Genomic DNA, 13,772 nt, shown 5'->3' on the forward strand with positions numbered 1-13,772 from the left:
AACAGTATTAAGGACACATTTCCCCTCATTTCGTCCATCAAGAGTTACCCCTCGATCAGGAGTAGACTGTCTCAACTCGATGGACAATGGCACCAATACTTTATCTCTCTTTCCACCTCTAGCCTCCAAAAGTATTAAGGACACATTTCTCCTCGTTTCTATCTACCAAAACCCAACCCGCCAAGGGTTTTAACCCTCGACGTTTACCGTGCAGACTCAGAAGGCGTATATCGTTGCATTCCCACGAAAGAAGAAAAACCCCTGGGATCGGCTCGTTACAATCGGTGGTCGCCGGTGCACGACGACCGACAACCACCGCTCGCCCCACCGCAACATTACCTCCCTCCCCCCTCCAGATTACCATCTCCCGTCCGTACACGTGTATATCCACCGGTCGGTGTACGCGCACGTAGCCGCTCCTAGGCGTTTTTTCGCCGGGGGATTATACGTGCCCGAGATCGTGGATCTCACGAGGGCGCTGAAAGGTACGGCCTCGCTGTTTTATGCGGCCACGATACGTACGTGGCATGCGTCCACTACGTGTCCGGCATGAGACCCGGAGCCTCGGACGTCGTACGATCGCGAGATACGTTGTTCTCGCGAGATCGCCGAGCTACCCGCGAAACGGGCCCGTCGCGCGTCCTCGGCTTCGGTCTGGGTACCCCGGAGCCTCCTGGTTCTTTTTTTCTTTTCGTTTCGGAGGTGGACGATCATCGAGTAACGGTTTTTACGTGGTCTCGGCGCCGTGATACGATTGAGGCTGGCGTTACGCAAGCGCGATCGCGATGGGGAAAGCGTCCGAAGATTGCGTCGTCTTTTAGAGACGATAATGAACGAGAAGGGGGTATGGGGGGCTGGTTACGATTCTGTTTGGTTGGTAGATGTCTATGACCCGTTGGAGACGTTTAGTGCAATGTTGTGGGAGGATGGGGGATCGAGGGAGCTGCGAGTGTGGTGGTTACGTTGTCACTTTTCATGGGAGAGGTGGATGATACTTTGTTTACTAGGGAATCAACCCTTTACACTCCGAGCAATTTGGGTATATGTAGTCAACTCCGAGACTATTTTTCTTGGTAGATCTTCGAGTTATGTAATGGCCACGAAATGCTCTTTGCAGTTTGTTAGATTATACGATTTTGTTTTTAAAATTTTACATTTTTATTAAACATGAACGTATCGAAAGATAAATGATATAATTCATATTAATAGATTCGCAACTGTTATTAGATATTTAGTGTCCACATACTTTTGAGCGGGGGTGTATATGCGTCGCGAAAATCAAGCAATGACGAGTATATTCGTCAATCACAGCGTAAGTGTCGCTGTTAAAATATTAGATATTTTAGAAATATTAGAAATATTTACTTGTTCGCTTAACATAAACGTATATTAAGTAAGCATATACGCGTATATTTTACGCACGACGATTATACTCGCCATGACACGAAATATGCTACTTCTCCATGTCTCCGCGACGAGTATACTCGTCAACCACAGCCGACTGGTTAACTAACAATGCAGAATACGAATATTCTCATCCGGTATATCTTTATACTGCGCATCGCTTCCATGAATCTCGCCGAGTCTCGAGAAAGCGTCGATTAAGTTCCCGTCGAGATGACACTCCCTGTGCACTGACCTCTACCATTAATCGTCCCCCAAGGCAGACAAAAATGATCCACCCCGCTATCTCCTAGCGGGAAAACAGGAAGCACGGATGCGGCTCGGCTCGTATTATGAAAAAAGCGCGCTACGTAACTCAATTACAATTATCCACAAAGGCTCGTAAACGGCTCGCAGTTAGCTGGTTTATTGCCCCGTTATCTGCATCCGGATACCGCGGATTCGGATTACTCGTTTCAAACGGCCCAATGAAGAGATCATTGTGACGCACGTAGGGAGATAAACGCGCGAGCGGTCGCGAGACCGAGGAGGACACAGAGAAAGCCACGCTCGCTGATCGATCACGGACTCGAGTAGTCAAGCTGCGCTAAAGCATCGCGAAATTCAAGTAATCGAACTAAGCTGATGTTTTCCGCGGTGCCGTTACTTTCTCCAGCGCGCAGGAAATCGATCGTAAAGCTCCAGCCTAGCCTGTTCGCCGGCATCCAACGCAGGATTTATGTATCCTCCGCGATGAAAAGGTAGACACAGCTTTTCCCGACTTGGTTGCAAGTCTAACGCAGGCCTGATTGGGTAGTTAACGGAATTGCTGGTTGGTCCAGGTTCCGGATGACACTTATCGAACATCGGGAGTCGTATACGATCTTTGGGGAGTCTCTTCTTTGGATCGTTGTTTGATTTGTATATCCTTCGTGTCGAAAAGTTAGCAAGTAACCTTCTCTCGACTCGAGTGCATCCTGATTAGGAAAAATTAACCCCTTGAGCTGCAGCCACGTGTGAGATTCGTGGTCGGATATTCGGACTGATTATTTATCACGAGCCTGGCTCGTGGTGTATTGTTCGGGCTACATGTAAATATCACATTGTGGTCTCAGACTGTTGGAGCTTAAATCGTAGCTTAAGGGGTTAATAGAATTGCCACTGGATCCAGGTTCTCTGAACGACACTTATCGAACATCAGGACTTGCATACTATTCTTGAAGATTCTCTTCTCTGGCTCGTTATTTGATTTGCCCATCCTTCGCGAGGAAAAGTTAGCAAGTAACCTTCTCTCGACTCGAGTGCATCCTGATTAGGAAAAATTAACCCCTTGAGCTGCAACCACGTGTGAGACTCGTGGTCGGATATTCGGGCCAAAACTGATTATCACGATCCTAGCCCGTGGTGTATTGCTCAAACCAAATGTAAACATCACATTTTGGTTTCAGGCTATTGGAGCTTAAGTCGTAGCTTAAGGTGATAACCCTTTGCAGTCGAGAGGTGACTCTCAGTCGCCATTAAGTTTCACGCAGCAAATCTACAACACCTAATATTTCTTTAGGTTTAATTCCTTCGGTGCTCGAAGTGTCAATAAAATGATTGTCGGTGAGGTAACGGTGACCTTATTCTCAAATCTAGATGGTTTAGAATTCATGCCAATAGAATCCTAAGGCCGCAGTTGCTGGTAGATACCAGAAAAAAAGGCCTCGAGTGCAAAGGGTTAATAGAATTGCCACTGGATCCAGGTTCTCTGAACGACACTTATCGAACATCAGGACTTGCATACTATTCTTGAAGATTCTCTTCTCTGGCTCGTTATTTGATTTGCCTATCCTCCGTGTCGAAAAAATTCGACCCACCTTTCTCTCGACTTGGGTTAACCCCTGTTGGGGTAATTACTACATTTGTCACTCGATCCGAGTTAACTTATCAAAACCGATATACAATTCCTGAGACCCAGCTTCCTCGACTCGTTACTTGATCATGTATGGTAAAAAGGTAGCAGGAAGCTCTTTCCTGACTCGTGCAACCCGTGAATTGGAAGTTAATCGAATTGCCAGACGGCGCCAGTTCTAGATAATACTTATCGTGCACGGCGACTCGTAGACATCCTCGGGGTACTTCTTCTCCGACTCCTCCTTTGCGCTTCTTATCGAGCTGGTCGGACAAATACCGATTATCGGGCGCGCGCGAACTGGTACGTGTTATGCGCGGCAACAAAAGACGCGTATAAATCAAGATATCGTTTTTCCAGCCTTGAATGCTAGTTTCCTGCGGATCTAGCTCTATCACGGAGAAGGGGCGCCCTGGAGGTTAAAAAATCTGGTATTTTTCTCTAAGAACCTAATCGGTGCTACACTCACCATGATACTTCGAGAATCGAGGTGCAAATCGACTGGAAAAAATCCTTTTTATATTCCTAGCTAAAAAATGAACAGAAAACATACAATGAAAGTTTGCGATACGATCCGTGGTTTTCGAAAAGAACGAAGTGAAAGATGCGCGAGTCGCGGGCTAGTTAACTCAGCGCGCCCCAAACGTCTTCAACGTCTATTTTCTCTAGCTTGAAGAGCTCCTACAGAAAAAGTTATTCTACACTTTTCGTTTACTTCTTCAGAGTTTTACAAAATATCAGATATAAACGTTAAGATCAATTTCGCACGAGATTTCGCTGAATTGTGTGTTCAAAGAAAGAGTTGACCGGTTCAATATTTAACCACGGTTATCGCGTTTGCTTTTCAAAGTTCGATGTGTCGTTCTTCCGCGAGTCTCGGGAGAGATAAGACAACCCGCGCGATTAAACAATGCTCTTCCAGGTGAGCGTATTATCATTGCCAAAAACGGAGCCTGACGCGGCTGGTTCTCCGTTATTGCGTACATGCGCCACGCCCCCGCCCTATCCTACATGCATTACAGGCGCGAAGTTCGAATTCGGAAGTCGTGTAGGTGTGCTCTGACTCAGAGTGGCTGTCTTCGTTCCACCATTTCCAATCGTATCCGGCTTGACTTGGTCAGGAATATCCGTGTTCGGTCCGTCGTGGTATTTTAATAAAGAGAAACGACGTCACGGTGAACGGCCAGGAATTTGACTTACATTTTATACGGATGGTACGTGTCTAAGCGAGATGCGACAGCTTGCGACGAGTAAGAATAGAGACTAAGAAATATTAATGTAAAACGTTTAGAAGAGGAAATGTAAAAAGAGAGCAGCACATAGTAGTGCAAAGTACTTCTACGAATGTACGCACTTTAATTTAATAAACAAACAAACAAACAAACAAACAGCTTGTAACGCCATCTATGCGAGGACATTAAGTCCATCGGCCATTTTTCGGGGGACTAGCCTCCACTTGGTATACCTTGGGAGGTTTCAGTACAGGACCATAAAGAAACTTTGTCCTATTATTAATTCAAACACTATCAAATCTTGTTTTTCTTTTTCTTTTTTTTTTAATTCAACGACCAGCATGTCAAGTTTTATGATTTCTTGATCAACCACTTTTGAGATATAAACCAAACAAAAACCTACAGACGTACATTCACACATGGTAGAATTTTCTAACAGGTTCCTTTGCATTTTTACATGTCGAGTACCTCGAAACCCTATTAACGCTGGAATTGTAGGTTAAGTGACAATACACAGTCTGTGCAAACTTTGTGCAATACCATAGTCAAGTGACGCAGTACCTGATCATATACCATTACGTTTTCATGCCTCATATTCTTACACTTATGTGGGCACACTGTACTTCGGTCAATAGTCGGACCTACCTTTTAAGCAAACAAATTTTAAATGAAGCCTTTTAAATAAACAAACACTCGAGCAAGACTTTTCTTGTTCGAGTCACCGTGTCACGCAGCGATACGAATTGATTTTCTCATTCATCATTAATCGTGAGTTGCACGCGTCATGCCACTCGATCTCGACGATTTATCTGTGTGGTACACGTTCAACCGTAACGCGGGAAAACTCGTCACAAAACACTATTAGCCACGGTCGGGCAACATTGAACGCGATAAGGGGATTTTTTCGTCGGTGTCGAGTGCAATTCGCTGCATAAGCGCCTTCATGGAGGCCAGTAACCTTGCCTCATCGAGCCAAACCTTACCTACTGTCGGTAAAAATGTTTCAGAACTTTTAAATTCAAAATTTCGACGTACGAAAACTTTTCGTTTATCGTTAAAAAATTCTTTAAACCGTCAGAATTGAAGGCTTCGAGTGTTAGATCGGAATTGGACTCACCATTGTTGTAAACTTCCGCGTTGACCAACGTTTCTTCGTCGTCTGTGTCTGGTCCAAGGGACACTGGAGTGTACACGACCGAATCCCGCGCTCTCATTTTGCTGCGCTTCAAATGGACGTCTTTCTACTACGATGCATTCGCGAAAAAACTGTAACAATAGTTTCATTTTTAATTATTATAACATCTTTATCATGTAGATACATATTAAATGAACACGTGGAATGCTTAAATGGTTAACTTTGCATTTGATGAGCTTACATTGAAAATTAAATTCTCAGGTTACATTGTTATCGGTGCTAGTAGTCTTTGCGCGTGAAAGCCCGCGTTTCTAGGATAGTTTCCAAGAACGCGTAAAAAAATACGCGCAGACAACAAAAAGGATGAAGACGCTTCAGGAATTCGATGGCGTAGAAGACAAAATAGCGGTGCCGCGCGCGGTAGAATTCAAAGCTTGCGCGACGGCTGCACAACCGTGCCATGACTCAGAAGGCCAAATATAGTGATTGCTGGGATTTCTGTAGATTTTTGAAGAAAGTACATCCTGTCGTGGCGTAAGTACGCTTCCACATTTATGTACCAACAGCCAGTAATCTGCATCGTTTCAAAATTCTTACATCGATTATTGAATCGATCATTTTTGACAATTTTTAACTCGAAAATTACGCAACCTAAATAGTTCACATTTGAATGCATGTGTGTATAGACTCTGAAGTATAGCTTGTGAAATTAATATCAAGGAATATTAGAAGATAAGCGTTGCATAGGATTTCCAAAGATGAATCTTATAAAAATCGACTATTAACGTGTACGATATTTGACAATTTTTAACTCGAAAATTACGCAACCTAAATAGTTCAAATTTGAACGCATGGGTGTATAGACTCTGAAGTATAGCTTGTGAAATTAATATCAAGGAATATTAGAAGATAAGCGTCGCATAGGATTTCCAAAGATGAATCTATAAAAATCGTTTCGTAGATAATAGAACTGGAGCGTTGGAAATACGGGAATACCGTTACGCGCTATAATATCAACGGAAAAAATATCGTTTCACGGTTATGGTCATATTTTACCCGCAAGAATCTCACGATGCGCTTAACCGTTCGATGTTTGCACGCCAGACGAAGTTCTCGGAATTGAAATCTGCTGTTTGGCTGCTCAAGCGTAACAAACTCGGCATTCTCGTCTTCGTGGTTAATGCAAATTAAACGGAAGAAGAGCAGCTCGGTGAGATTACTCGGAAATGTCTTCAGGTAATAAAGGTCTAGTTTATTTGATCGCCTGCCCCTTTGTCCCATATGTCTTTCGTGTACCCTAACATCCAACATCTGCGTCCTTGTACCCAAAATGGCAACCCCTCCTGTATTTAAGTTAAACAATCCAACATTCTGTTTCACTTTCCGTGTACGTAGAACGTCCGTTGAAAGATTCGAACGCGTAATACTTTCTTATACTACATAATATATCCACGTGCATGTACAGTAAAGACGTTTAATAATAATAATTCTGAGAAATTGGGATATAGTTGAAAAGCAGCCTGTATTTCATCCTTGTGCAAATCGACATATTTCTTTATGAATGATAACGACATTTAATAATAATAATAATAATTCTGAATGATCTAGACCAGATCTATTTAAAATTGAAGTTAATTTGTAGACAACTTTTGCTTGTAATTTACACACACTTCACCCATGTGCACGATAAAAATGTTTAATAATAATAATAATAATAATAATAATAATAATAATAATAATAATAATAATAATAATAATAATAACAACAACAACGTGCCGGTTTATAGTTTCGTAAACTCGGTCGTTACTTCACTTATCCCTGTATATTCCTAAGTATCTTCACTTGTAGTTAGCCAGTCGCGCCGTAAAGTGCATCGTAGCGCGCAATCTCGGTATTTTCTTCGTTAGTAAACCAATCGGAACCGACGATTTGTTTTTCCCCTGGCAACCGGTTTCCCCGTGGCTGGGTTCACGAGTCGTCTCCGTGTTCGGGATACAGCGTCTATTTCGGGTAAGACGTTCGCCGCCGTCTCGACGCTCCTGTAGACGTCATTCTTCCGAGATGCGATCACCGTAGAAACGAACCCGTCACGTGCAAGAATCTACCAGCTGTCGGTACACGACTTCATTGCAAACAGTGTATCGTCATTCGTTTGGCAAGACAAATATCGTACCTATCGGGAATTCCTGGAAATCCGTGGCTGTGCATTCAGGAACGTCGGGGTTCTTTATTTGCAGACATTTCCGATTTCTCTATTTCATTTTAAATTACGTAGGCGAGTATCTAGGATTCTAGATCTCTTTAAAGGTCTCGGTTGGTAAGCAGATATGTGTTGATCGATGGCGCCTCCATCCATTATACTAATCGTAAGGCTTTTATTTTTTGAACTTGGAAGACTGGTGGGATTTTTATAATTGTTCGCAGATACGTAAAAATAACAAGTGATGCTCGATCAAATCAGACGACGCTTACGATATACGTATAAGCTAATTCGATCGAAAGTCAGGCATGTCGATACGTTGACCTTCGAATGACCTCCAAACAAAAAATCGGAGACTCAGAAATTGTATCAATTTTACGTGTTCAACGAGATCCTCGATACCTAATTTCGCAAATATAAAGGTGCAAACTGCAAAACATAAAAAAAATAAAAGAATTTACTTATTTGAAAGAAAAAATACGATGGTCGTAGGTACTCAAGCATCGTACAAAGTCTACAAGTACACCTAAATTCGCGAATATAAAAAGTACAAACTACAAAACATAAGAGAATGAGAGAATACACTCGTATAAAAGTAAAAATGTGACAGTTATCAGAACTTAAGCGTCGTGTAAAGTCCCCGAAGTGCACTTGCAACGTGGCCAACTGGTAAAATGTTGCACATTGGAAAGTTGATGCAATTGGCCCGTTTGGATTCGCGGTTAGGAGAGTTAATTCGAGCTGTGTAATCTCCTCGGTTGTATGCACGAGCGAGCAGCGGATGCACGTGTGTACTGGAGGCACAGAGCGGTGGTTGTAACCACGCCTTTGGGTTCGCGGGGGGTCCCGACGCGTTATACATGGAACAAAGAGGAGGAAGAGGACCGAATATCTCGCTGCTCGATTTCTGCGATCCATTCCAGGAATCGATATTTTTAAACGGGAGCATTTAAGAGCGTCTCGTCTCGAGTCTGAACGTCACTGGACCGTCTGGGAAGAAGTTTCAACGTTTCTCGGACGAGTGTATCGGTTCGCAGGTAAGTTTTCTTCCAGCTTCCCCCGACAATTGCGCGACGGAAGGAAAAAGAATTCTTCTATTCTTAGGAGACACTCGCCCCACTCGAGCTCTGCGGTTCTTTCCGTTTCGTTTCGCCCGGAGAAGTAAGAGGAAATCACGAGGATTTTATTTTCTTCTTCCTCTTTCACTGCCCCCTCGCCCTATCATATTTTTTTTTTCTCGTTGCATTAATACCAACGGCGCCCGGGGAAATAGAACCGCCTCGAGACGGTCGCGCTCTGCTTAGAAATAGGAGAACTCTACAGGGTGGGACTAAAGGCGCGGTCGAAATTTGGGGAAGCATCTCTCGAACCTAGAAAAACGTTTCGCTTCCATGGTGAAGCTATGTTTTTATAATAATCTGGTTACCGCTAATGGTGCAGGTATATTAAAAAGAAAAAAATACAAACTATTAAGAAACTGTTTTCATTGTGATTGATGTTATGTTTCCGAGTTCCAAGTGTAATAAACAATGCTGCAACTAGAGGGGGGCAGAGGGCTAGATACCCTCCTCCTACCTTAAAGAAAAGCGTATACTTTCTTTTTCAATATTAATCTAGTTATCACATAGCAATATTGGTGCAAATATATTTAAACAAAAAAAATACAAACTATTAAGAAACTGTTATATTTTTCATTATGATTGTTGTCATGTTTCCGACCTCCAAATAAACAATTCTGCAACTAGAGGGTGCCAGAGAACTAGATACCCTCCTCCTACCTTAAAGAAAAGCGTATACTTTCTTTTTCAATATTAATCTAGTTATCACATAGCAATACTGCTGCAAATATATTTAAACAAAAAAAAATACAAACTATTAATGAACTATTCATCGTGACATGGACGATGCTGCAACTAGAGTAGGCCAGGGGACTAGGTTGCCCCTCCTCCCTCTCGCCTTAAGCAAAATATAAACTTTCTTTCCGAATATCAATAAATATAACGTCCACACCCTCCCTCTCATTTCTACTTGAAATTTCTGGTTGCGTCACCGCCGAGGAATTCGTTTCCACGAAGTTCACTCGCACCTCCTGGTGCCACCCCGTAGACGCGAAAAGGGCATCGCGGAAATTCCTGGATCTCTGTTCCCCGGCGGCCAAGGGTAAATATAGGGACGTTTACAAGGAGATTTTCTCGCTAAAATTAAACGACGGAAGCGATCGGAAGAAACGGCCGCGGGGGAAAAAATACTGCTTGGGGCTGGGAAATGTAAATACGCTCGAGGAAAGGGGGGTGGCGGGAGGCGTGGTGAGGGTGGGGTGGGGGAAGAGGAACGCTTCACCGTCGGGGAACGAAATAATTCGTGCGATCGCACGCGGTTCTTGTGTAATTGAAGTGCAACCGGGGATGTTAACGACAGGATATGTTAACATCCTGTCAACGAGTTCTCACGAACTCTGGATGGGAATTATGCGACACGTTATAGCGTATCGGAGGAAATTTTTCCGATCGATGGAAAATGAAGGCAGCGAAGGCGTTAAGCTGTTAAGCTAGATCGGTGGGATCGATGAAGTCACGTCACTGGGACTGGCACGTCACTGGGAACTTAAGAAGAAGTGTATGGAAGATGTGGATGCACTCGTAAAGGGCTCTTTAAGGTTGAGTGACAAGAGGTCAAGGTCCAGATATCGAGATCATTTCAAGGTTATCGAAAATTTGTTCTACATTTAGGATTTTTTTTTTTTTTTTTTAATAGAGGCTTTACGTCGCATCGACTGCACGGTAATTAGCGACGAGGATATTTTATATTTTCTAGAACAGGTTAGTTTCTCTCAAATATTTTATGGTGTTTTGTACGTGGTCTTGAGAAATTAGGCCCGAGTCTGGTTTTAATTGATATTTTCGTCTTTCTATATCGTATCTTCGGCATTCGAATAGTAGGTGCTTGGTTGTTGTTTTGATGTTGCGGAGGACGCATTCTGGAGGATATTCATGATTTTACTATCGTTCTAATCATTGAATTAGCAAGATATGTTGACGCCTTGTTAACAGGATGATTAAGCTTGCTCCATATACCGAGTGTCCAATTTCAACCTACCAGTGGATTTGCATTATTTACATTCAAGGTGTCAAGGGCATTTCAAGGTCAGTGCAAAATTCTCTCTAAATCTATATTCCTCTGCAATAAAATTTGTTACATACCTAACGAAAGTCTCTATACTCGCTTCATAATGAACTTAATAAATTAATCCACAAAGCATTGCTCCTAAAGAGAAATTCATGGGATTTTCTGTGAAACATGTGGAAATGTAAACAGAGTTTCCGATCGAAGATGAATTTCCTCGATTCTCTATCATGGTTGCATCACCGCGAGTTGAACGAACTTGCCGATCCCATGTGCCTCGGCACCCCCGACGCCACCGACGCCACTTACCGACGCTCTGCCCTTTGCACCCACGCCTGAGCACGTGCCTGCAAGCTAATGCAATAACGCGGTCGGAACTTCTGTCAGGGGCTTAGCCCTGTTACCACGTGGTTTATGCGCTCGTCGGCTCCAGAAGGTGACGAGAACACACGTAAATTGCCGCGAACGTTACTTCCTGGTTATATTTAGGCTCGCGAGATCGAATTTCTTCCGGGGACGACCCCACGTACCCGCGATCATCGGGGGTTACGGGGGTTAAGTCGATCGTCGATAGACTTTGAACGAATGCAGTCGGTCCCATAAATATTTGTTCCCTCTATGTCTATCGAAGAAATTTGTTTAAACTAAATGGTACTGTTGAAAATATATATAAAATAAAAAAAAGAAAATGTGGAGGAAGACAATTAATAAATAAGTATTCGTACAGAAACCATTTATTTTAAATTGATTGCTGTACAAATACTTCTTACACCGACTTTACATATTTATAATAAAACTTCATTTGGTTATATCGGGACTATTATTTAATTCAGTCAAGCTTCTTCGATAGACGTAGAAGGTGCGAATATTTATGGGATTTACTATAATTCTTCTTTCTAGACGTTTACTTCTCTTTATTAATGCTTATTAAAAATGTATGGGGATGTAAATGTGCGTGTTTGCACAGGACAGACCCATAAATATTCGTACCCTCTGCATCCATTGATGAAGAAATTTGTCTAAATTAAATGGTAGGTTTGATGTTTCCAGGTGTATGTTTCCATAAGTATGTTGATGTGTATATAAATACATAAGGTTATTCATATTCATATCTATAATGAAAAGTTTATTTGGTAACATCAAAACTATCATTTAATTTAGACTTTCTTCAATAGACATAGAATGTACGAATATTTATAGGAACGACTGTATAGACTCGTATTCAGGTGTTCCCTATTTCCAGAAGTCCCTTGAAATTTTTTCATCGAACTTTTTCCTACTTCCTCAAGGAAGAGGCGCTCAACACGGGGTGACAACACGGGGCACGCGCGACTCTAGGGTGACGGACACGTGCGCGGCTGTGTAGGCGATTGTCAAACTTTACTTATGGCGGAGAACACGGGACATCCGTCTCGCGGATACACTCGCTTTCGTGTGATCGATGGGAGCTCTTTAAACTGGGTCTGCTTGGAGGTCGGACGTTTCAGATTGAAATTTAATGCTTTTGACGCTTAGAAATCGTTTTTGGGATTCTTTTTAGGAAAGCTTAGGTTTCGTCGATTGGATCATCGACTTCTCTTCAAAGAGACTGGTGTAGGTTCGTGTATATGTTTCCTTTTAAATTTATGTGAATGATCGAAGCGACCACTGTGAATTGTACATTCAAATGTAAATTTTCGCAATCAATTTCCTTCACACAGTATAACTTCACAGTGGTACAATACAACTTCATAGTTAGAAGTCTGATAACTCTCACGTACCAACATCGATATAAATTAAAATTCTAAAGAAACGTTCACGATAAAATCCCCTCCTCCCCCCCCCCCCTCCAATAATACACTACAATATCACAGTTGGAATACCGATAGCTACAACAATCAACGTTACTATAAATTAAAATTCTAAGCAACGATGTAATGTACACCAAAGTTCTTCCTTGTGTAAAAATTACAAGAAATAATTTATCTGTACATTCCTATAAGTATTCATACCCTCTATGTCTATCGAAAAAATTCGTTCAAATTAATAGGTTTGACGTTCACAAATGAACGTTTCATTATAACTATATACGCGTGTAAATTTTGAAACATCACACCCGTCATTTAATTCAGTGACTGACTCTATATTTATCTATTAATTTCAACTAGAACAATTCCTCTAAATTGCTCTCCCCAAGCTTCCAACAAAAGGCTCCCCTCTCGAGGTCCCGGAACAAACACTTAGAGTTGTCCTAGATATCCTAGACGGTGCTCGAGGGTATTCTTATCAGCTCGTCCATCATTTTTCTCTCGAGGAAGTCTAATGAGCCGAGGAGAGCGTGCACGGGCACGCGCCCATAGGGGATCGCGACACGCGTAGAATCTCCGGCTGCCTGCGAGAGGGTGTCTACCAGTGACTTGACAGACAAAAATAGCGCCCCGAAGGCGTCGCACCTACGGATGCAACGAGCATTACCATCGACAGGGATGGGAGGAAGGAAGAAGACGGGATTTAGACGCAACGGGCGCCCTTCGGGCACGCGAAGGGACGTTGTTCCACGTCGAACGAAGGGATCATCGTCGGAGGAAGCTCTGTTTCCGGTCTGACTCTCGAGCAGCTCCGTCGATGCTTGATATTAAAATAAAATTTAGGTTATTGTAAAATCTCATATGGTACAACCTCGAGTCTTGAAACTGGTTTTTGTTGACGTTTTGAATAATTTTTGTTGGCACTTTTGAGGGCCTTAGTCCTCTGGTTCAAGTACAATGTAACTTCAAAGCGCTGCCTACCCCGCTTCGGAGTGAATCAGTCTCATGCAGGGAATG

At 42.7% G+C, this 13,772-nt stretch overlaps 1 protein-coding gene and 1 long non-coding RNA gene across 2 annotated transcripts in view; one reads left to right on the forward strand and one right to left on the reverse strand.

Moving 5' to 3' along the window:
- LOC128887679 (protein TANC2) overlaps positions 1 to 5,745 on the reverse strand; it is a 70,735-nt gene extending 64,990 nt beyond the window's left edge. Inside the window, exon 1 of the mRNA XM_054143849.1 lies at positions 5,627 to 5,745. Coding sequence (XP_053999824.1) covers positions 5,627 to 5,723 — 97 coding nt within the window. The 5' untranslated portion in view covers positions 5,724 to 5,745. The remainder of the gene's footprint in view (positions 1 to 5,626) is intronic.
- A 187-nt stretch (positions 5,746 to 5,932) lies between these two features.
- Positions 5,933 to 13,772, forward strand: part of LOC128888065 (uncharacterized) — a 15,450-nt gene continuing 7,610 nt past the window's right edge. The window contains exons 1-2 of the long non-coding RNA XR_008460155.1: positions 5,933 to 6,178; positions 6,606 to 6,880. This is a non-coding gene — a long non-coding RNA (uncharacterized LOC128888065). The remainder of the gene's footprint in view (positions 6,179 to 6,605; positions 6,881 to 13,772) is intronic.

Source organism: Hylaeus anthracinus, unplaced genomic scaffold (genome assembly GCF_026225885.1).
Source record: "Hylaeus anthracinus isolate JK02 unplaced genomic scaffold, UHH_iyHylAnth1.0_haploid 0, whole genome shotgun sequence".
In the NCBI taxonomy this organism is placed as follows: domain Eukaryota; kingdom Metazoa; phylum Arthropoda; class Insecta; order Hymenoptera; family Colletidae; genus Hylaeus; species Hylaeus anthracinus.